Genomic DNA, 24,118 nt, shown 5'->3' on the forward strand with positions numbered 1-24,118 from the left:
TTTGATAACCAATAACTGCAATCAAGGAGTTACAGGACTTTCATGGTGGTCCAGTGGCTAAGATTCTGTGCTCCCAGTGTAGGGGGCCCAGGTTCAACTTCTAGTCAGGGAACTAGATCCCACATGCAATAGTTCAGATCCCACCTGCTGCAACTAAGACCTGGGGCTAATAAATAAATACTAAAAAAAAAAAACAAAAAAAACCCAAACCCACAAAGGGTTAGAAGATAAAATTGAGAAAATATCCTTAAAAAAAAAAAAGCAAAGCTGGGTGAAATAACTGACAAGGGATTAATCTCCAAAATATATAAGCAGGTCATGCAACTCAATACCAGAAAACAAACAACCCAATCAAAAAGTGGATAGAAGACCTAAACAGACATTTCTCCAAAGGAGACATACAGATGGCTAATAAACACATGAAAAGATGCTTGCCGTCATTATTAGAGAAATGCAAATCAAAACTATAATTAGGTATCATGTCACATTGGTGATAATGGCCATCATCAAAAAACCTACGAACAATACCTTTCGGCTTTCGGCTCAGAGGAGGCAAAGGTGCAACTTTCTTTGGTCCTCCTGAACCTGGGTTCATCCGACATGAGCCGCCTCCACCATGCTGTTTAAGTTCAAACCCAATGAGATCAAAGCCGTATACCTGAGGTGCACTGGTGGGGAAGTCGGTGCCGCGTCTGCCCTGGCCCCCAAGATCGGTCCCCCGGGTCTATCTCCAAAAAAGGTCAGTGATGACATCACCAAGGCAACTGGTGATTGGAAGGGTCTGAGGATTACAGTGAAACTGACCATTCAGAACAGACAGGCCCAGACTGAGGCGGTACCTTCTGTTTCTGCCCTGATCATCAAAGCCCTCAAGGAACCACCAAGAGACAGAAAGAAGCAGAATAGCATTAAGCACAGTGGAAACATCACTTTTGATGAGATCGTCAACATTGCCCAGCATATGTGGCATTGGTCTCTAGCTAGAGAACTTTCTGGAACTATTAAAGAGATCCTGGGGACTGCCCAGTCTGTGGGCTGCAATGTTGCTGGCCGCCACCTCATGGCATCATAAATGACATCAACAGTGGTGCGGTGGAGTGCCCAGCTAGTTAAGAATGGCAAAGGAAAAAGAAAAAGAAAGGATTATTTGACAACCAAAAAAAAAAAAAAGTCTACAAACAATAAATGCTGGAGACTGTGGAGAAAAGGGAACCTCTCGCACTATTGGTGGGAATGCAAATTTATACAGTCACTACAGAGAATAGTATGGAGATTCTGTAAAAAAAACTAGCAGTAAGAGTACCATATGATCCAGCAATCCCACTACTGGGCATATACCCTGAGGAAACCACAAGTGAAAAAGACATATGTACCCAGTGTTCATTGCAGCATATTTACAATAGCTAGGACATGAAATAAATAAGTTAAACAAGCAGGGTGACAATATACAGCCTTGACGCACTTCTTTCCCAATTTGGAACCAGTCTGTTGTTCTATGTATGACTGAGTGACTGAACTGAACTGAACTGAAGACATAAAAGCAATCCAGATGTCCTTTGACAGATGCATGGGTAAAGAAGTTGTACATATACACAAGGAAATATTAGCTAAAAAGGGAATGCGTTTGAGTTGGTTCTGATGAGGTGGACAAACATAGAGCCTGTCATGCAAAGTGAAATAAGTCAGAGAAAAACAAACATCATATATTAATACATTATATATGGAATCTAGAAAGATAGTACTGGTAAGCCTTTTTGCAGGGCGGCAATGGAGACATAGAGAACAGAGTTGTAGACATGGTGGGGAAGAAGAGGGTGGGACGAACGGAGAGAGTAGCATGGGAACATATGCATCATGATATGTAAAATAGATAGCTAGTGGGCATTTGTAAAATATGTAAAATAGATAGCTAGTGGGAGCTCAAACCAGTGCTCTGTGATAACCTGGAGGAGTGGGATGGGGTGGGAGGGAAGTTCAAGAGGGAAGGGACATACATATACCTATGGCTGATTCATGATGTATGGCAGAAACACAATATTGTACAGGACTTATCCTTATATTAAATAAAGGCAAAAAAAAAAAAAAAACTGGGGAATTCCCTGGCAGTCCAGTAGTTAGGACACTTCACTTTCACTACCAAGGGCCCGAGTTTGATCCCTTGTTGGGGAACTAAGATCCTACAAGCTGCACAGTGTGGCCAAAAGGAAAAAAAAGCTGGAAAATGGGCATGTAAAGATTTGTTTTTAAAACTGGAAATAGCCCAGAAGGGTTAACATTCATCTTCGGAGTTACAGAGAAATAAAACAGATGTGTGAAAAGTGGAGGGAAAGCAATCATCGAAGGGATAATTCAAGAAATCAAATCAGGGGACTTTCCTGGTAGTCCAGTGGTTAAGAATCCACCTTCCAATGCAGAGGGCGTGGGTTCCATCCCTGATCGTGGAACTAAGATTCCACATGCCATGCGGCAACGAGCCCTGAGTGCCGCAACTACAGAGCCCGTGTTTCCTGGGGCCCATTAGTCACAACTGAGACCTGACACAGCCGAAAAAGGAAAGTGTTTAAAAAGTCAAATCGGAACCAAGTGAACTGTATCTCCAGAATGAGAAGTCCACTGAGTGCCCCACATCTGTCAGTTCAGTCATCCAGCCATGTCCAACTCTGCGATCCCATGGACTGCAGCCTGCCAGGCTTCCTTGTCCATCACCATCTCCCAGAGTTTGCTCAAACTCATGTCCTTTGAGCCAGTGATGCCATCCAACTATCTCATCCTCTGTTGCCCCCTTCTTCTCTTGCCCTCAATCTTTCCCAGCACCAGGGTCTTTTCCAGTGAGTCAGCTCTTTGTATCAGGTGGCCAAAGCATTGGAGCTTCAGCTTTAGCATCAATCCTTCCAGTGAATATTCAGGGTTGATTTCCTTTAGGATTGACTGGTTTGCTCTCCTTCCAGTCCAAAGGACTCTCAAGAGTCTTCTCCACCACCACAGTTCAAAGGCATTAATTCTTTGGCACTCAGCCTTTTTTATTGTCCAGCTCTCACATCTGTACATGACTACTGGAAAAATCATAGCTTTGACTATATGGACTTTTGTGAGCAAAGTGATGTCAACAGTGGATGGAAAAGAAATCAGATATTTCAGCTTGTTGAGTAAATAGAGAAAGGTTACTAAAACCTTCTGAGGGAAAAAGCAATTAACATTCAAAGGAACAGTTGTCAGAATGGTACCATGCTTCTGGTCAGGCATTCTGGAAGACAGCAGAGGAATGCTTTCGAATTATTTATGACCTATAAGTTTATGAATTAGTCAAATTGTTAATTCCGTAATGTAAGCGTATTTTCAGATGTGTGAAATCTTAAAAAATTTTGCTTCCTACTTACGTACCCCTTCTCAGGAAATGACTGGAGGATGTGGTACGCCAAAATGAGACAACAAATGAAGAAACAAGAAGACATGTGATCCTGGAAACAGGATATTCAACAGAGGTGAGAAGTGAAGAGAATTCTCATGCTAATGATGAAAGGAAATCCCAGGGTGACATAACCTGGCTGCAGGCCTTCCAATCAGTCAGGACTGGGGCAGGAGGACAGAAGGCCCCAGAAGGGATGTCTCCAAGAAATCAGACAGAATTAACATAGGAAATATCTACACTTTTGGTGATGGTAGAGAAAAATTAATTATGGGAACCTGGAAATCTTAAGTGCACACCCCCCAATTTTTTTTTTGTTTGTTTGTTAATGATTAACTCCAGGAAAAAAGTATTTTTAAAAACTGAAAACCAAAGCTTAATCACAGTAGACTGGCTTGGCTGTGGATAATATTTATGGAGACGTAATTGTGTCAACAGAGTATGGAGGCTGGTCTCCATCAACCTGCACACTTCAAGCTTTCTTCCTTGTAGACTGCGGCCCAGCCAGTAGGAGTACTCTTTGTTCCAGCTGTCTGGGGCTTCTTTTGTTTAAATGGGAATCAAATTGATTAAATGCAATTAATAAATCAGTGCATTAATAAACTAATTAAAGAATTAAATATCAGTTAAAAAATGCATCTAAGCAAAAGGCTATGGATGAAAGTATACATGCACACACATTTTTTTTTTATACTAAACACCTGGAAAAGATTATCTAGATTTAAACTTGTGCTCTAATTTGAGACGGTTGATTTACCCAAACAACAGGTCATAGTGTATGTTCAACCTTCATCCTATTAATAGGGAATTAAGTTGTGTATCCTTGAATCTGTCATATGTTAGACTGACCTGTGACACATGGTAAATTTTTTTCTAGTCCTGTTTTAATTTTTTCCGCTAGACTGAGCAGTTTGAGGGCAGGCTCTTGTTCTTTCCTCTGTAAGGTTCTGGCACTTAACACAGACCTTGAATTTTTTTTTTTTTAACCTACGATTAAGATTAAGTCACCACAGAGCCCACGGTTTGAGTTGATGAGCACATCTAATATTTGCAGAGCATTCAGTTCACCCTGCACTGTCACATCTGTCTACCCCACACCAAGGTTGGTGTTTTTATTTCTCTCTTCTCCCTTCTCATTTTTTGGAAGAGGACCTGAGTTCCAGAGAGTGCCTTCCCGAAGGTCACAGAAGTCAGTGTTGGAACCCCTAGCAGAACTCAGATCTCTAATGATGCATTAAAAAAAACACTTTAAAAAAATGTGGTTTAAAAAATTTACCATCAACCATTTTTAAGTGTGTAGTTCAGTAGTGTTAAGTACAGTCACATGGTTGTGGGTTATGGCTTTCTAGAACTTACTCATCTTGCAAAACTGAAATTCTATATCCATTGAACAACTCTCTATTTTCCCCTCACCCATCCCTGCCCCTGGCAACCACCGTTCCACTTTGTGTCTCTATGAATTTGAGCACTCCAGATACCTTCTGTAAGGGAGTCATACAGCGTATGTCTCTGTGATTGGCTCATCTCACTTAGCATATGTCCTCAAGGTTCATCTATTTCCTCCCATGAGGCCAATCAACATTCTGTTGTATGTAGCCCATTTTATTTATCCATTCATCCATCAGTGGACACCTGGGTGCTTCCATCTCTTAGCTTTTGTAAGTAATGCTGCTATGAGCATGAGTGTATATATATCTCTTTGAGAGCTTGCTTTCAGTTCTTTTGGATACATACTGGAAGTGGGATTCCAGTAAGATATTTTTAAAATTCTCCATCTCATTACAAAAATGATTTGAGGACTTTCCTGGTGGTCCAGTGGTTAATCCACCTGCCAATGCAGGGGACATGGGTTCAATCCCTGGTCCAGGAAGACCCCACATGCCTTGGAGTAATTAAGCCTGTGGGCCACTACTACTGACCCCAAGCTCTAGAGTCCATGCTCTGCAACAAGAGAAGCCACTGCAGTGCCTGCACCCTGCAACTAGAGAAAGCCCACATGCATCAATGAAGACCTAGCACAGTCAAAATTAAATACATGAATGAATGAACAAATAAAATTTTAAAAAATGATTTGGGGCCATTGTCTCGGCACCTTCTTAAGTATATATATATATTTTAAAAAAGGCTCTGAATTTTGAATGAATGAGAAAAGGGCCAGAATGAAGGAACAGAGGAGACAACAGAAAGGAGTGGCCTAACAGAAGTCTGGTGGGATAAAGTTTTTTATCTTTACCCTTGGGAAGTAGCTGCAAATAATTAAGACCCACCAGCGGTAGACTGGAGTAGCCACTGTAGTGGCCAAGGTGTTTTTTTCTTATCTACACAAAGATCTCCAAAATACTCAAAGTTGCATCCAAACAGAATAATCCCTATGCATATGAAAGAGTCACAAAGGAGGGATTCCATGCTCATGATGCCTGGTGTGTATGGGGATAGGTATACAAACTCATATTCTGGAACTGTCATGGGACCTTCATAAAAGACCTAGTCAGAGTAGGGACAGAGGTAGAGTGTGTTGGTCAGAAGACTCTGCTCATCTTCAGAGACTGATGTCAGATCTGATTTTTCAAGAAAAGCTGGATATAATTAACACTGTAAATCAACTATATTCCAATAAAAATTTTTTTAAAAAGGGAAAAGCTAGAAATCTGAACTTTGATGTGCAATTTGACTTTTAAAAACTGGTGTTAAAATTTTCAAAAAGTTTTAAAGACATTCTGAATGTCAAAGACAAAATGCAAGTTTGCAAGCTCTGGTGTGTGGTAGTGTGGAGCATTGATGATATTGACCTCTGGGGAAGAAGGTCTGGTTTGGTTGACCAGATCAAATGCTGCACTTGCAGAAACTCTGCCCTTCTGTCGTTGGATAGAACTTAATGTGCTGCAGGCAGAGAGGAAGTGGCCTAAAATGAACCATTAAATTCTCCTGGTGGCATATCTGTGCAGGTCAGATAGAAGAGGAGAGCTCCCGGTTTTGCATCATTTCTGTGATATTCAGTTGTGCCTACTTCACAGAACCATTGTAAAAGTAAAACATTACAGAATTGGAAAGGTGTCAAAGTTTTCCTAAAATGTAATGCAGGTGCTAACTGGGATAATTATCTTGCCACGAAGAGCTCAGAAGAGTGTAATGTTTTGGGAACAGTGACAGCTTCCACAAAAGCTGACCTAGGAAGGAGATGCTGGGCCCCAGCTCTGGCTGGAAGAAATGAAGAGGAAAGAATGTGTCAGCCGTTCTGCTCTGGTGGGTTTGAGAAGGAGGAAGAATACTGATCTTTTCTGCAAGTGGTGTTGGGGAGTCAGTGTGGAGTTGAGAAACACACATGGCCATAAATGGTGTGATCCTGCTCCAAAGAGCTGAGCTAACGCCTGGGCTTCATGAACCTCACACTGCAAGTTTCAACTAAAATAAACTTCTGACATTTCTATCAGTTCCCTTGAATAAGTCAGAGTTTAATACTTTATAGACTATTTCAGGGACTTCCCTGGCTATCCAGTGGTCAAGACTCTGCGATTTCACCTGGAGGGGCACAGGTTCCATCCCTGATCCAGGAACTAAGATCCTGCCAGTTGCATGGCATGGCTGGGGAGGTGGGGTGGCAATGACTGTCTCATGTTCCCACTTAGAAGATTTGTACGATTACTTCTATTGAGAAAGCAGCCCTGCTTATTATTACTACTAATGATATTGCAATGTTAGTAACATTCCTATCATGCTTTGTAACTTACAAAGACCTTTCACTTGCATTTTTCTCATCTTGTTTCCTGGTAACTCTGAGATGATTATTTCTCACTTTACGATAAGGAAACTGATGGTTTCCCATTGTTCTTTAGCTAAAGTTTAGAATCTTCAACGTGGCCTAAGTCCCACCCTAGCCTGGGCCTTCCCTACCTCTCCAGAGCCTCTTTCACTACCTTCCCAGGAACTCTCTTTTTTCTAGCTATTCTGGATTTCTCTAAATAGGTCAGGTTCTCTCCAGCTATAGGCCTGGCATTGTATGTGCTGTTTCTTTCATCTAGAACACTCTTCCCTGTCCTCTTTGCTTGGCTAGCATCTTTTGAGTCTCAGTTCAACAACATTTCTTTATGGGAGTCTTTCCTAAACATTGAGGCTACGTGGAACTTGCCAGTAACATCCCTTGTACCACCCAGCACTTCCCATTCCAAAGACTCATCACACTTCAGATGACTCATTCAGGACTTGGTGTCTCAGTGGTGAAGAATCCACCTGCCAATGCCAGAGATGTGGGTTTAATCCCTGATCCAAGATCCCACATGCTGCGGGGCAACTAAGCCCGTGTGCCACAGCCACTAAGCTCATGCTCTAGAGCATTCGAGCCCCGACTACTGAGTCCACCTGCCACAGCCACTGAAGCCCACTCGCCTAGAGCCTGTGCTCCGCAACAAGAGAAGCCACTGCAGCAAGAAGCCCATGCCGCGCAGTTAGAGAAGACCCTGCTTGCTGCAACTAGAGAAAGCCCACATAGCAACGAAGACCTGTGCAGCCTAAAATAAAAGTACAAATTATTCATTCAGTAGTTCTTGTTCCTGCTCTGTGCCTCCTGTAATATACTTTTACTCTGAAAGCTTTTGTAACACGTCTGCTCTCTGGATTCCATGGCCGTGGAACTAATGCATCAGAACCTTGCCTTCTAGTCCAATGCTGTGGTGCTTCTTCTGACATTTCAATAATCGAGGTCCTTTGCGACCAAAAGGCACACATCCAGCATCACATAGCAGGTGGTGAGGTTAGAGCACAGCGCCACTGTATTCTTCGTTAATGACTAGAAAAGACTGGTGCTCTTCTCACCTCTTCGGTTGTCTCTGTGATGCTTCTGTACCAGTGACCACCTCTGCCCAGCACCCTTTTGAGATAGTCAAGGGCGGATCTCAGATGACAGGGACATTGAAAGCTACTCAGGCTCCTCGTGTCTCAGGTCTTGCCTTGGTTTGATGCACACAGGTAGGTCATTTAGAGTTGTGGGGCACGTTCATTTTCCATGTTGGAAGCAGTGAGGTACAGTTAGCAAATTAGTGGTACAAGCACAGGAGTGGTAGTAACACAGTGGCCCAAGCTGGCGAGGCAGGCATCAAGCAGGTAAACAGAGGCCAGTGGGAGGAACTCATGGCCTCATTTCAACAGTTGCAGCAAGCTGACCTCCCTTAGGGTTTTCAAGCCAGCTCTCTCTCTCCTTAGCACTGTCTTCGTGAAATCCGTCACCATATACCTTCCTCAGTCCAGTTCACGGTAATCAAAATTTGTGGCTAGATAGCCAGGCAGTGGTGTATAAGGTTGCAAATGTTAGTTCCAAATATAGTGCAGTTCACATTGCGAGTGAGGAAAGAACATTGAGTGAATTCATTACGTGAACCACTTAAAACTAACTGAACCCAAGAGCTTAAAGCCACATTCTTCAAATATGCACACGCCACAGAGCTGCACTCAGCGTCAGGCAGTCAGGCTGGAAAACGTTCGTGAACCAGAGACTCTAAACAAGGAAGATGTTCTCAAGGTATGCATTTGCCAATTGTTTCTTTGTTCTCCAGCCATCCTTGGTGGTGAGCTGCATGACTTAGAGCTTGCAGGTGTAAGCCTGGCACACTTCCATGCCTAAGGCAAAGACTGAAACTTTGTGGCACTGGTTACAAAGGGGAACAGGCAAAGAGGGCACAGCCTGTCTTCCTACTAAAAATAACTAGATGCCTAGTTTATAGAAACATAGCTGGAAGAATATGCCCCAATCTTACCTGGCAAGCATGATTGTCTTCAGGAGCTGGATTTATAAGAAGGGATAGTTATTCTCTAGGGTGTTTTTTCCCTTTCAAAATTTGGAAAATGGATATGTATTACATTTGTGAACAGAATTAAAATTTTAAGGGGATACAGTGTTAGATGAATAGCGAATTGTTACAATGAGGTTGGTAAAAGCATGCATGAATGCAAAGTCACTTCAGTCCTGTCCGATTCTTTGTGATCCCATTGTAGCCCATCAGGCTACTCTGTCCATTGGATTCTCCAGACAAGAACACTGGAGTGGGTTGCCATGCCCTCCTCCAGGGGATCATCCCCACCCAGGGGTCAAACCCGCGTCTCTTATGTCTCCTGTAATGATAGGCAGGTTCTTTACCACTAGCGCCACCTGGGAGGCCCAAAGAAGAGCACAGACTATCTAATTATTCTCTACCATACACAAAAAATACACTTGCACATACTAGATGTAGAACAAGGTGCTCAAATAGAACTTCCTTCGCCTATGGATATGATCTCTATCTGTACTGCCCAATATGGCAGCCACTAGCCATGGGTGGCTGCTGAGCACTTGAATGTGGAACTTACTTTATTTTTTTTAACATTGTTAAAAACATTTATTTTAATATAGTCTATCATAAATAAGTCAGTAGAGGTTCCACTGTGCCACAGATGCACCTGACAAGAGCCCTGTGCCATCCAATTGGTGACCGTCTGAATGATGTTCCTTCTCTTATCCCAGCCAGAGAGCACACCTTCCATATTGTTCCTCTGCATTGACTGCTTCCAAAACCAGATGACCACAGTCCTTTATCCCCAAAGGAAGCTCAAAACAGTTGGTTCAGGCATTCCAGGATCTGTACCCCTCTTAAATCCCAGGTCGAGAGGAATAAAACCCCAGCGGATGGCAAATTGTCCTCCCTTGAAAAGCTGCTGCAGCCTTTGCTTGGCCTCTTTGCTCAGCTTCACCATTGCGACAGCGCTGGCGACACCCGTGAGACAACAGCAGCAAACGCTGGAACTTACTTTAAACTTAAATAGCTGCATATGGGAAACTTAAATAGCTGCATATGCCTGGTGCTACTGTATTTGGACACACAGGTCTAGAATTTTCCATCTATAGGGAGCAAAGTGTCAGCAGAGGCAGGGAAAGGCCAGCTTTGGTAGCCAAGAGATCTTCTGTGAGACATGCTGTCTATCCAGTGGAGATGGAGTCTGTTTCAAGGATGACATGAGAGGAGGCACTTCTTTACACTTGTAAAGGTCACAGCATTAACTTCATCCTTCTACACCCTTCACATTCTCCCGACTTTAAATTCTCCACTGATAGAAGAGGCCACTGACCTATTAGAAAAGCAGTAATCATCTCACCCATCCTCAGTCATGTCAAATATTTTAAATGTTTTGTATTTTTTTCTTATAAACTATTTCTCTCCACCTCTCCTCCACTATCTTGTATCCTGTGTTGTCTTGAGATTTCTCCTATTAAATCATCAGCCATTCAGTGTACTGTTTTCTTCTTAATTTCTTTAAAAGTCTAATAAGCATGAAGAAGAGTATATCCATAAGGTTAGTATACATAATACAAGGTAATCAACACCTTAATGAATCAGAGTGGGTTAAGACTGCAGTGTAATGTATACTTGTACAATTTGTCAAATTTATGATAAAGGTTAAGGTTGTTTGGAGGTGAGAGGAGATGGATGTCACAGAGGACCATATTGGTATGATCAGCCAAACTATGGCCAGACTGTTTTTCCCTCCTTGGTTTTCATTTTAATTGGTGTATAGCATATCTGCTGTCAGCTGGTGGCAGTTTCCTGAGAAAGCACAAGTTATGACAGATGGTAAGCTATGTTCCTTCTCTGTTGCTAATTCCGCCCCAGCATTGGACCAGGAGCTCAGGAGTGAAAGCTACAATTGCCAGATAGCAGCAACAAAATCAGAGAAGCAGAGTTCTCTTTGGCCACCTGATGTGAAGAGCCAACTCATTGGAAAAGACCCTGATGCTGGGAAAGACTGAGGGCAGGATAAAGGGGTGACAGAGAATGAGATGGTTGGATGGCATCACCGACTCAATGACATGAGTTCGAGTGAATTCCGGGGGATGGCAAAGGTCCGGGGGATGGCAAAGGACAGGGAACCCTGGCGTGCTGCGGTCAATGGGGTCAAAAATAGTCAGACTTAGCGACTGAACAAGAGTTATCTACAAGTGGCAGTAACAACCCAATCAACTTTCCTTCCTGACACTACCATTTATCACAAAATTAACCATCAAACCGTTAGAAGAACCAATCCTCTGACTTGGTTTCCTAGGGAAAGCAGTTATTTGGCCCACGTGTTTCATTAATATCAGGGTCCCCTGTCTTACTCTAGAATTTAAAACCAAACACCTTGACCACTTCGCTTGTACTAGGATTGGTCTAAGAAGGCAGGTCAATTTGGGGTGGGTATTTTGCATTACCACGAAAGATGCATGCTAAGTCATGCACTCTTTGCTACCCTACTCCATGGACTGTAACCCGCCAGGCTCCTATGTCCATGGGATTTCCCCAGCAAGAATACTGGAGTGGGTGGCCTATCCCTTCTCCAGGGGAACTTCCTGAATCAAACTCAAGTCTCCTGCATTGGCAGGTGGATTCTTTACCACTGAGCCACCTGGTATAAGCCCACAGAAGACAGAGTCCTATTAAAAACAACTCCGAGATCCTAAAACTAGTATCTAGTAACAGTAGATTAAATTCTCATCAGTAAAGGGCCAGTAAATGAGTGGCCCTTTCTATTCTGATTTATTATTCAGTCAAATATGATACTGTAAGTATAGAGTCAACATTATATTACCAAAAGCTTTTTATTTTCTTGCTGAGAAAAAAATTACTAGCCCTACAAATATGGCTCCAAGTCCAGGACTCATTTGGATAACAAAGTTGAAAGACTTGATTTAAAGCTATAAAACCCCTCATACTCCCCAAATTGCACACCACAGAGATACATTCTTTATAAAGGGTTCCTTACTTCCTGAAACTCATTCTTGGAAAATGCCAGATAAGAATTCATCCACCACTGCCCACTGTCCCAAAAGCCTCTACTGCTTCCCATAAATATAGAATAACATTCTCTATAAGAAACTAACACATTTGTCTTTCTTCCCAACCTTCTCATTTCTCCTAAAAATTTTAACCAAGAGATATTACGGAAAAGGGGTTTCCCTGATATCTCCATTGGTAAAGCATCTGCCTGCAATGCAGGAGACCCCAGTTCGAGTCCTGGATCAGGAAGATCTGCTGGAGAAGGGATAGGCTACCCACTCCTGTATTCTTGGGCTTCCCTTGCGGCTCAGCTGGTAAAGATTCTGTCTGCAATGCGGGAGACCTGGGTTCAATCCCTGGGTTGGGAATATCCCCTGGAGAAGGGAAAGGCTACCCTTTGAGAATTCCTTGGACTTGAGAATTCCATGGACTACAGTCCATGGGGTCGCAAAGAGTCAGACATGACTGAGCAACTTTCACAAAAATTAGGGAAAAGGAGAATCATTAAGTATCTTTAAAGCTATTGCTTGTATCCATTGTGACTGCATGATCTTCTAATTGTGGAAACCTAACAATTTCAGCTGGAAGAACACAGGTTTGTGCAGACTGGCAAGCTTGAGTTGACCAATAGGACTGAGAGTTATTTGCTGTTTAACTACCTAATTTTTCTGAGCCTGCTTTCTCATCTGTAAAATTACCTAGGATCTGTATATTACCTAGGATAGGGAGCTATTTGAAAGACAAACAATAAACTAAAACATCTGACAGGGAATTCCTTTGCAGTCCAGTGGTTAGGATTCCATGCTTTCACTGCCGAGGGCATTGGTTCAATCCCTGGTTGGGGAACTAAGATTCCACAAGCCTCATGGTGCAGCCACATAAAATATCTGACATGGAAAAGGCTGGATTAAGACCTTTAGAGACCCAAAGCATCAAGACTATGGTGCCCAAATCAATCAAGATATTAGTGGAAAACAGAGAATACACTCTGTTTGAGTAATTTGAGGAAGGTTTAATAAAGGGACTGTTCACAAAGACATGGGCAGAGTTCAGGAGCCAGTAAATGAGTGGCCCTTTCTATCCCTAGAAATAAGGGGCAGAGAGAAGGAGCTGGAGCTAAAGAAGGCTGCTTGTTAGGAGTCACAGTCTTTGGTAGAGGAAAACAGACAACCTATGTGACCTGGTGACTTAAAAGCCAGGGAAATAAATACCCAGGCTTCTAAGCATCCATTCCTCAGCCTTTTGATCTTCTGAGGGTGTTACTAATTGGATCAACACAACCTGAAGTCAGAGGGCAAAGGAACCTGTTGATGCAGTCCACGGGGGTCAAGACCTGGGACACAAACAGGATGAGAAGCAGTTCTGAAGAGGAATGCAGCCAGCACCCATCTCCTCCCCAACATGATTCAAACCACTGAACCATTATATACACACAGCTTGCATGTGTGCTAAAACTGAGACACCTTCCAGCATTTGATTATGAGTTCTTTCATTAAAACAATTTCTTTCAGTCTGTTTGGAGTCTTTACTTTGCTGGTGCCATAAGCACATGCCTAGATAGAAGCCTCAGTACATAGGAACTGGCAGGCTAAGGTTAACTCCTGAATGCTGACTCTAAGGAGCTGTAAGAGGTTTCTGAGTTAATCCAGAAGTAATTTAGGAGGAATCTTAGGGTTTTTCTGGCTAGGTTCTATTCATTAGAAATTCAGCAACTGGATTTTCTTAGACTCAAAAAACCCCTGTGGTAGTAAACCTTCTTATAATCCTACTGAATGACAGAAAAGGTTTTAGTTGCTTACCAAAGAGAATAAAGGACATCAGGACATCAATTTCACATTGACATTTTTATTAACGCCAACTGTTTTTTAATTATTATTTTTTTAAAACAATAGCACAAAAATGTTTCAAGGAAGCAGTCTCACAATCTGATGACCTTCTGAAATACAGTTAAGCCACACCAAATATGAATTCCTGTTAATAACACACAAAAATATTTTTTTTTAAAGAAAAAGAAAAGAAAAAAAGTAGGGAAAGAGGAAAGGAATGAGATTTAGAGTTAAAACTCACTGGATTAGGTTGGTGAGGCTTGTTAGTAGGATACTGTGGAAGCAGAGTGGCACACACAGGCTTACAGTCTGTTTTTTTTTTTTTTTTAAACCAGTTACCACTAACACATGGGCCCTGCATCAGCAACCAGTGACTTCTTACAGGCCCGAACTGAACCAGGAGAAGCCAGTGCTGATACTGTCAGAAAGAGGGCCAACAGGTGGCCTGTCAGACCATTTTCAGCAGAATAACTCCTTCAGAAAGGCTTGGTTGAAAACTGTTCATTTCTATTGTCTCACCTATATGCATTTCAGGATTCTTAAAAGTCATCTTAAAAAAGAAAGAAAAAATAATGTATATCAGTTTCTCTTATTTAATGTGGCTATAAAAGATGTTTCCTTATTATTGATCTCTAAGAAGGACACCGGGGTGGTGGGCTGGGATGGAACTAAGGGAAGGAAAAAACCCAGACCAGGATAGGTTTGTTTTTTTTTTTTCAAACGTTTTTTTTTCTTGCCAAGGGGTCACACAGAAGGGAAGGCAAGGAGGAAAACTACAATCCTTGGTTCAGATTGAGTTATGCAGGAAAATATATCTTCCTGATCAGTCCCCATGCCAAATAAACAAAAAACAAAAAAACCCCACTTGAGATTATGCACAGACTCTATGTTATACCAGCTATCAACCTTTAATGTTTAACCATTCCCAGCAATGGACACTTGGCTTGTAGGCTGCTTGTAGAACCCACTTCACAAAAATCCTCTTTACAGAAGCCTCTAGTTTCCTTTTGGTACGTTATAAAAACAGAACATCTGTCATTAACAGGAGAGTGTTAAATACTTTTAACCACTGACAAGGCTTCAGGAAGTTTCACAGTTTCGTTATGCTCTATTTTATTACTATCATATTTACATTTTTATTTTTTTGCTGAATTGCTGATTTTCCTTTTTCAATAGAATTTAATTCTGGAGTGTGAGCAGGAACCAGTTAACTACATTCATTGTCCAACCCCCACTGGCTTGAAAGAAGACTCCAAATTCTTGGCATGTGAATCAGCTGTTCAGTCGCTCCACCTTAAGCCTGCACGAAGCAGAAGAACCGCAGTGGTGGTGTGCTCCAGGTTCATGCTGTGGGTGGTGAGGCCTTTCGCTGAAGGAGGTACTGGTGGATGCTCTCAGCATCTCGCTTTAGCCAAGCAGCATTCAGTAGGATATTTTCACAACACTGCTGGATGGTACGCTCCGCTGAAGGAGCTGGGTGACTCTCGAAGAAAGCCTGGCATAAGACAATCCAGAATGTAAGATCATTACTAGCAATAGTAAGAAGCTAATATCACAGGTTATGAAAAAGAAAAAATATCCACTGTCTATAGATTCATAAGCTTCACTCATGAAAATTTACCACTGCCAGGCTAAAAGAAAACAAGCTGCACCTTAGACCTATAGAAATTCTTCCCCTAATGTATTATATGCTAAAAACCTAATCAAAGAGAAAGAACCTATATTCTTTAAGGTTCATTGTCCAATCAGCAAAAGAAAGTAAAAAGGACTATTATCAAGGACCAGGGCCCTGTGTTACTTCATCTAAATGACAATCTTATCACCCAATTTACAGAAGCGACTGGCTCACAGGGGTTAAAAAAACTTACCTGAAGTCTAGACTTTGAAATCAACCTTGGGACTTGATCTAGGCTCCATCATGTACTAAAGTGTGACTGAGTAAATTAACTGCTCTGTTTTATCATCTATGAGAAAATATAATACTTGGCACAGAGTAGTTAAAGACTCAACACATTTTGGCTACTTCCAATAAAGATTAATTTGTAAGGGATAATAAAACTAAGAAGCTTAAATTGCTGCCATATTCTGATAATTTAAAATTTTATAGACACATTTTCATACAATAAACTACTTCAGAGTTCATTGTAATTATTGCAATGCTTATTGATTAAAAGTTGAATAAACCATTTTCTAATGAAATACACCTGGTTTCATAGAAAATACCAACCAGCAAAAGGATGGGGACGGGGGGCGGAGGGGTCTTTCCTGTGAACTAGTCATTACAGGTATATAAGAGAGAATGACTAATTCATCAGATTAAGTCTAAACCTCTTAGAAATCATAATGTTATTGACATGGATGCCAACGGCTCCTGTTCTATCACAGTTGGGTTCTTAGGGCCTGAGTAAGATCCAAGAGTTCCTCTCATTCTACCTCAACAAATAATACCACTGCTTACTCATGAGAAACCTGGAAATTATCCTGGACTACTTCCTTCTTCCTCCCCCAGATATGTTCACAATACAGACAAAACATTCAATAAATACTGGCTGTATTAAAGATTAACAAAATCAAGCCCTGGAATCAAGATTGCTGGGAGAAATATCAATAACCTCAGATATGCAGATGACACCACCCTTATGGCAGAAAGCAAAGAACTGAAAAGCCTCTTGATGAAAGTCAAAGAGGAGGGTGAAAAAGTTGGCTTAAAACTCAACATTCAGAAAACTAAGATCAAGGCATCCAGTCCCATCACTTCATGGCAAATAGACTGGGAAACAATGGAAACAGTGACAGACTTTATTTTGGGGGACTCCAAAATCATTGCAGCCATGAAATTAAAAGATGCTTGCTCCTTGGAAGGTAAGTTATGACCAACCTAGACAGCATATTAAAAAGCAGAGACATTACTTTGCCAACAAAGGTCCATTTGGTCAAAGCTATGGTTTTTCCAGTAGTCATGTATGGATGTGAGAGTTGAACCATAAAGAAAGCTGAGCGCTGAAGAATTGATGCTTTTGAACTGTGGTGTCGGAGAAGACTCTTCAGAGTCCCTTGGACTGCAAGGAGATCCAACCAGTCCATCCTAAAGGAAATCAGTCCTGAATATTCATTGGAAGCTGAAAATCCAATACTTTGACCACCTGATGCAAAGAAATGACTCATTTGAAAAGACTCTGATGCTGGGAAAGATTGAAGGTGGGAGGAGAAGCGGACGACAGAGGATGAGATGGTTGGATGGCATCACCAACTCGATGGACATGAGTTTGAGGAAGCTCTGGGAGCTGGTGATGGACAGGGAGGCCTGGCGAGCTGCAGTCCAAGGGGTCGCAAAGAGTCGGACAGGACTGAGTAACAGAACTGAACTGAAACTCTTTCATTACTCCATCTCCTCCAAGCTACTGTATCATTTTTGCTTGGTGGGGTGGCTTCCCAATATCTCCCCTTTCCAAACTGCATTCTCTACACTGCAGTCAGATTGAAATCCTTATCATATAAACCAGATTAAGTCACCCCTTTGTTTATAAGCCATTTCAAGGGTTTCCCATTCTTAGGAGCATTTTCATATGGCCTACAAGGCCCTCTTTGGTCAGGCCTCTACTTTACTAGCCTTAGCCTGGCCACTGGCCTCCCCTTGAACTAATTATACGTATCTCTCCTTCAGGAATATTTATTACTTTTACAATAAAGTAATTATTTACATAATACAATACATATTATATTGAATCTTGATTTAGACTCTCCATTATGTACTAACCTGTGACTGAGTAAATTAACTCATAATGTGAACCAAACATTATAGCTCTTGGAATTTCCAAATTCACCCCTGAAGCCCTCTTGCTTTCAAGAATGAAGATGGAAGTGACACTTAAAAGGGCTAGGAGTAGAGTCCCTACATAGTCATCTTGTCTCTCTGTGCACATAAAAGACCTATGAAGAGTATTAGAAGGGAAAAAGAACTAATATGAAAGATCTACTATGTTCCAGGCCCCCTATATTACTTAATCTAGACAATCTTATCACCTCATTTTATGGAAGAGGAGATGGGCTCATAGAGGTTAAAAAGCCTGCTTGAAGTCACGCAGCTAACAAGGGGCAGAGCACAGATATACATCCAGGTTGACTGACTCTAAATTCCACATTCTTTCAACCACTTTAATGCCCTCAAAGATGATTCCAAGTCTAAATTCTTCAGGCCTTAAGGATACAACCTAACCTGTCTCCAAGAAAAACACGGAGGCACTACTCGAGTACAACACCACCCCGACAATCTGTGATCATGGTTTGATGCGTGTTCCATTTCTTGGTGAAAAGTGAGACGCAGACTGTACTTCCTTACCTTAACTTCTGCAGCCATCTTATCAACTGCAAACCCCTCAACGGAGAGCTGAAAAACAATGGTTTATAAACAGTTAAGTGCAACCAAGAGGTGAGGAACTAACTTCCATCTACCATAAAAACAAATCATTCCACTCTTTCCCAACTTCAGTTTATTCTAGAGGGTACAGGATGGGTTATGGAGAAACTCTTTAGTAAATCTAGTAACTACTTAAGGAAGCTTTTAAAAAGTAAAGACAATAATCTATGGGTTGAGTGAATCATGGATGTCTCTCAATAATATCCATGATAAGCAAGCTACTCAAACATCTTCACGTACCTTTATTAGTCTAGATATTAAGAATCCTCCCTGGTATCGATTATAAAGTTCTTCCCAGTTGTCCTTTATGAATTTCCAAGCAGCCTTCCTTCCATGCTTACTGCCTCCAGCCACTCCACCAATTACGGACACAGTGTCCTGTGGACGTACCTCTTCCTAAAAAAAAGAGAACTACAAGTCTACGCATCCAGAATATTGTCTGATGCCAGAAAGGGCAAATGCTGTTGAGGTACCCAGGTAATCCCCTTCTTGTTTTAGGAATAACTGGCACCAGAAGCTCCTAGCAAAGAGGAGAATGTTTAACCTACAGATCAGCCAAATTGAGAATGAAGCACCGAGATGGGTACCACAGACGGCTGCTTCACAGATGCCTACTCGAGGGTGAAGAAAGAAAGAGAAAGCAGGCACAGGGACGTGTCAGCCTTCCAGTCTGTTTCATCTCCCAGCTATTCTCATTCTTACCACTAGAGGGAAATACAGTGGTTAGTAACAAAAGCTTACTCTAGTTTTTCAAGAAAGAGGAAGCCTTTAGTCTAGGATTAAGACAGATCAAGAGAATACTGAATCAAGGACACTTGCTATAGATCAGTGGGTAATAATTCCCTCTAAAAGCAGTTTTCACTGTAACTTACTGAAAGTGCAAACGTGAGGACTTTTTGAATCAATTCAGGTGAAAGAGTAGCCCCAAGGACTCTTTCAATTCGGTTTTTCTCTTCCTGCATATCTGCTTGTTTGTGAAGCTATAGTGAAAAAAATACAGAAAGAGACAATTAACTTCTCCCTGAATAAGGTGAAACTTTTGCTTTACAATCTCATTGGCTAAGATTGCAGGATATGAAATTAACAAAAGAATATTTTTCAAGAGGTTTGAGCACTAAGTTTGTCCTGTGCCCCTAGAGTAAATCATTAGGTCTAAGTGCTCACTACATGAATAGCTTCTCATCAGTTCTGAGCAGTTCAACCTCAAGATCTAAGGGGTGAGCCCGTCATGACCAAATTCTTTATTCACTGATGTCTGACTAATGTTCTATGTTAGACAGGCAAAATAAGCATCATTACTAATACCACTGAAAATCAATTCAACTCATCAGTAAAAAATACAGGAAGCATTATTGAAAGTAATATTTTAAGAATATTTGATGACATAAACATGCCACAGATATATTAATTGAAAGAAGGGATACAAAGCAAAATGGTTCTAAATTTTTAAAAATTTAATGAGAAGGGGAGAAAAAACCCTGAAAACACATCAAAATGTTAACATTAATAATGGTCTCTGATCAGCAGGATTATGCAGCATCACATTTTTAACTGCCAAGTATAATGAATGCAGAACATTAAGAAAATAGAAAAGCATAAAGAAAAAATTACTATATTTACATTAACCAAATCATGAGTAAGATCATATTATACATGCTGTATTTGTGATCTTTTTAAAATTACAAGTAAGTTCTATTTTCTTCTTTATACTTTTCTAGGCTCTAAATCTTCCATAGTGAGTATACCAAAACCTCTTTTCATAATTAGAAACAAAATATTATTTTTTTTTAATTAGAACTTCAAATGTATATGAGCTACTTCTCTAAGACAACTTAATTTATAGACTCTCTTGACCTTTTTTTTTTTTCCCCTCTGAAGAGTTAACACTGACCAGTGTCTGGAGACCCCATCACAGCTCCCAGTTTCCTCTTCCTTTCCTTTGGACTCTTTTGAGCAGCAGTGTAGTAAAATAGATAGGAGGTCAGAAGACCTGGGTTCTAGACCCAGTTTTGCCTCTAACTAGCTGTGTGATCTTGACTAAGTCCTTAACCTCTCCGGGTCTCAGTTTCCCCATCTGTAAAATGAGCGGGGTGGACAGATGATTTCTAAGGTCCTTTTCAGCTCTAATATTCAAGGTCTGAACGCTGGCATTTAGGAAGCATTCCCCACCCCACCCACAAGAGGACCTGTCACAGGAGTCCACTAGATGGCACCATAACACTACATTTCAAATATACTCTGAATTAGTTATTTATCCTGCTTCATTATTCTTAAATTACTAACACAAAATCCACCTCCTCTCTCAGCAACTGGCGTCGTTCCCTTTAATATTATTTAGGTATAGTTGATTTACAATGTGGTGGTAGTTTTCAGTGTACAGCAAGTGATTCAGTTATACATATATAACAATACTTTGCACCTGCTGATCCCAAACTCCCAGTCCATCCCTCCCCAACCGGCCCTAACTGGTTTCTTGAAGAACCCTGATTTTGCCTTCATTAGAGCTCTTTGCATAGTAAAGTTGAACCACTGTGGGCTCCCTTGTGTTAGACAGGTGCAAACTCTTTATTAAAGAAACACACTGGTATACATTCTTTAATGTATGCCATGACATGAAAATGTCAAAGGACCTGTCACGAAATTTTCAGAACCCTTATATATTCCCCATATCTTTATGGAATAGACAAAATATACCAACTATCTCATTTCACATGCAAAGAAATGCATGATTTATAGTGCACAGGTTCACAGAATATTAAGAGTGAGAAGAGACCTTAATGTCATTTAGGTGAAAGGTAAACCCAAAGTATAATGTTTTATGTTGTTAGAAAGGAAACCCTTATACAAGATAGGCAGTTAAAGCAATACAGTTGCAATGTAGTTTCTTAAAGTTTGTGTATTTTTAAAACATTCTAATCATTTAAATAGGATTTGTTTAAAACTAAAATACCAGAGGTTAGATTTGTAATTCTGATGCACTTGGGATCAGAAAAGTATTCTGATTAAGATCCCTAAGTGTGGATCTTTTAATCAATGGGTCTGATGGTGATTTGGGTATTTAGGCACATATTGCACATTTTATTTGATAAGTAGAATCAGCTCCCTCCACCTCTAATGCAACCAGGTTAGACCAATAACTACATGGATAAGGACTGGAGACAGCACTTGTTCTACAGTATTAGGACTATCAAACAGATCACTGCCATTATAAGGACATGGAAAGTTTTATCTATATCTTTTCTAAGTCAGAGTTTAATTATATGCTAACCACCCTGGGAAACTACAGAGGCTATGAAGGCAAGTGAATTAATTTCCTGTCCGTTCCTAAGAGGTACCAGCATAGACTAAATCCTTGAGGCACCTAATCATCTATCCCTTTCCTAAGCACAGAAATAAACTTAAAATGGGCAGAATCCTGAGTAAGTTTGCATTAATGGGAAAACTTTTAAGAACTGGACTTTTTAATCAAACTTATGATTTATAAAAGTGAATAAATGAGATGACTTGGCATTTGTATTGGTAGTACAGATGAGCAGATATTTCTCCTATAGCTTCCTAAATATTTGCATGCCTACAGTATGCATATCAGCATGTATTTCTTTTGTTAGGACTTTTTTTTTTTAACCATTCAAGCTCATACTCTCTGTGTCAATTCAACTTCAAAAGCAGAAAATAGGAGCCCTTTCCAAATTTACTCACCTTGAGCATAATGTCTAAGGTAGTGCCATCACCATGCTTCAAAACAGTCAGATAGACCTACAAGAGAATACAGGAACAAAAAAGAAGGGATCTGATTATATGTAACTTATTCCAAATATTCTAATGTTAAGACAAGACAGAAAGCAAGTAAAAAAAATTTGTGTGGATATTGCATACAAATTATGGCAACAATCTAAGAGCCCACTTGAACAACCAGAAAGGTAGGTGGCAGGTGGTAACAGCAGAGCACTGGAGAATGTGCACTGATAATCAACCACCCTTTAGTACCCCAGTGTGGACTGAGAAGCTTTACACAAATGAGATGCTGCCTACAGACTCCCTACATGGTGTGTATTAAAATAATTAGGCATGATTTGTAGGTCAATACTTAGGTCATTTTTGTTGTTGTTTAATCACTGAGTAGTGTCTGACTCTTTTCAACCCCAAGGACTGTAGCCCGCCAGGCTCCTCTGTCAATGGGATTTCCCAGGCAAGAATACTGGAGTAGGTTGCTATTCCCTTCTCCAGGGGATCTTCCTAACCTGGGGATCAAACCCAGGTCTCCTGCACTGCAAGCCAACTCTTTAGGTCATTTTTGGTTATTATTAAATATATTCCACACTACACAGAATGATGCAGACACCTAGAAATCAAAGTACTTTATTATGAAAACCTACCGGACTCCTCAGATCAGCAGAGAGAATCTGTTTCCCTTCCACATGGTCCTTAAACCGACGACGGGCTTCTTCTAATGTTGCCTTATGTCCTGCTTTTCCTAGTTTGCCCAGGACCAAGCCCCTCAGGAGTGCATCTAGATGACCTGATTGAGAAGTAAAAGAGATAAAGAACTACTTAAAAAGCTTATTTTTTACAAATATGCCACCTGGATATTGTATAATTGTGTTATACCATGCCTACGATCTTGAACAAACAAAATCAATTACCTTAGTACTTGAGAGAACACGTGATTTAAATTTATCAAGTAATAAGAATGAAGGACGTAACACTAAGATAGGCAAATGCTGACTCTGTGTCAACTGTATTTCTTACAATGCTGACTGTATTTATTACATATTTACTAAATGCCAGCTGAATCTACTTAAATATTTATTAAATATTCTCTCTATATATGTAATTATACCAATAAGAATTATGTGTGAAAGGAATACACTTAGATCATACAGTTTTGACCCAAAATTTAGAGAAACGTCACATACAGAACTAGTATGCCAAGGATATTAAATTGAAATCTTAGATTTTTAAAATCAAAATCTGATGGATTATTCCAAAGATATGAAGGTGGATGGTAAGCACATGGAACCAATACCATTAGCCATTAGGGAAATGCAAATCAAGACCACAATGAGATGCCACTTCATACCAATTAGAATGGCTAAAATAAAAAAGACAGTAATAAGTGTTGTATTACACAACAACAAATGTAACTGCCAACGGATATGGAGTTTCTTTTGAGGGTTGGCAAGGATGGAGAGAAATTAGAACCCTCATATACTGCTGGTAGGAATGTGAAATGGTGTGGGCACTTTGAAAAAAAGTCCAGTAATTCCTCAAAAGGTTAATAAACACAGAGTATGACCCAGCAGTTCCACTCTGGAGAAATGAATTCATAACAGTCAAAAAGTAGAAACAATCCCAGCATATATACACTGATGAATGAACAAAGAAAATGTAGTATAACCATGCAATACAATGAAATATTATTTGACTATAAAAAGGAAGTAATGATACATGCTGCAACACGGTTGAACCTTGAAAATATTGTAGTACGTGAAAGAAGCCAAATAAAAAATGCCACATAGAGTATGAGTCCATTTATATGAAATGTCAGAACAGGCAGATCTGTGAGGCACTAAGCAGATTAGGGGTTGCCTAGGACTGGGTTGTCAGGGAATAGAGAGTAACTGCCAACAGGTATGGAGCTTCTTTTGAGGGTAAAGAAATTTTTCTGGAATTAAGATAGTGGTGGTGGTGG

General features: G+C 40.6%; 2 protein-coding genes and 1 pseudogene across 2 annotated transcripts in view; 1 reads left to right on the forward strand and 2 right to left on the reverse strand.

Annotated features, from left to right (window-relative positions):
- Positions 1-560: 560 nt before the first annotated feature.
- Positions 561-1,113, forward strand: LOC133056036 (large ribosomal subunit protein uL11-like; annotated as a pseudogene).
- An 8,784-nt stretch (positions 1,114-9,897) lies between these two features.
- On the reverse strand, positions 9,898-10,128 carry LOC133056037 (mitochondrial import receptor subunit TOM7 homolog). Its single transcript, XM_061141122.1, has one exon. The coding sequence runs from the start codon at positions 10,124-10,126 to the stop codon at positions 9,965-9,967; it is 162 nt and encodes a 53-aa protein (XP_060997105.1). The 5' UTR covers positions 10,127-10,128; the 3' UTR covers positions 9,898-9,964.
- A 3,880-nt stretch (positions 10,129-14,008) lies between these two features.
- NPEPPS (aminopeptidase puromycin sensitive) overlaps positions 14,009-24,118 on the reverse strand; it is a 109,155-nt gene continuing 99,045 nt past the window's right edge. The window contains exons 18-23 of the mRNA XM_061143861.1: positions 22,803-22,945; positions 22,126-22,182; positions 19,299-19,406; positions 18,667-18,822; positions 18,349-18,396; positions 14,009-15,504 (exon numbers count right to left, since the gene is read on the reverse strand). Of these exons, the coding sequence (XP_060999844.1) occupies positions 15,352-15,504; positions 18,349-18,396; positions 18,667-18,822; positions 19,299-19,406; positions 22,126-22,182; positions 22,803-22,945 (665 nt within the window). The 3' untranslated portion in view covers positions 14,009-15,351. The remainder of the gene's footprint in view (positions 15,505-18,348; positions 18,397-18,666; positions 18,823-19,298; positions 19,407-22,125; positions 22,183-22,802; positions 22,946-24,118) is intronic.

The sequence above is a fragment of the Dama dama genome, chromosome 5 (assembly GCF_033118175.1).
Source record: "Dama dama isolate Ldn47 chromosome 5, ASM3311817v1, whole genome shotgun sequence".
NCBI lineage: Eukaryota > Metazoa > Chordata > Mammalia > Artiodactyla > Cervidae > Dama > Dama dama.

What these genes read in the sequence shown, in the direction of transcription:
- LOC133056037 (XM_061141122.1), bottom strand. Translation starts at nt 10,126, where the DNA reads ATGGTGAAGCTGAGCAAAGAGGCCAAGCAAAGGCTGCAGCAGCTTTTC.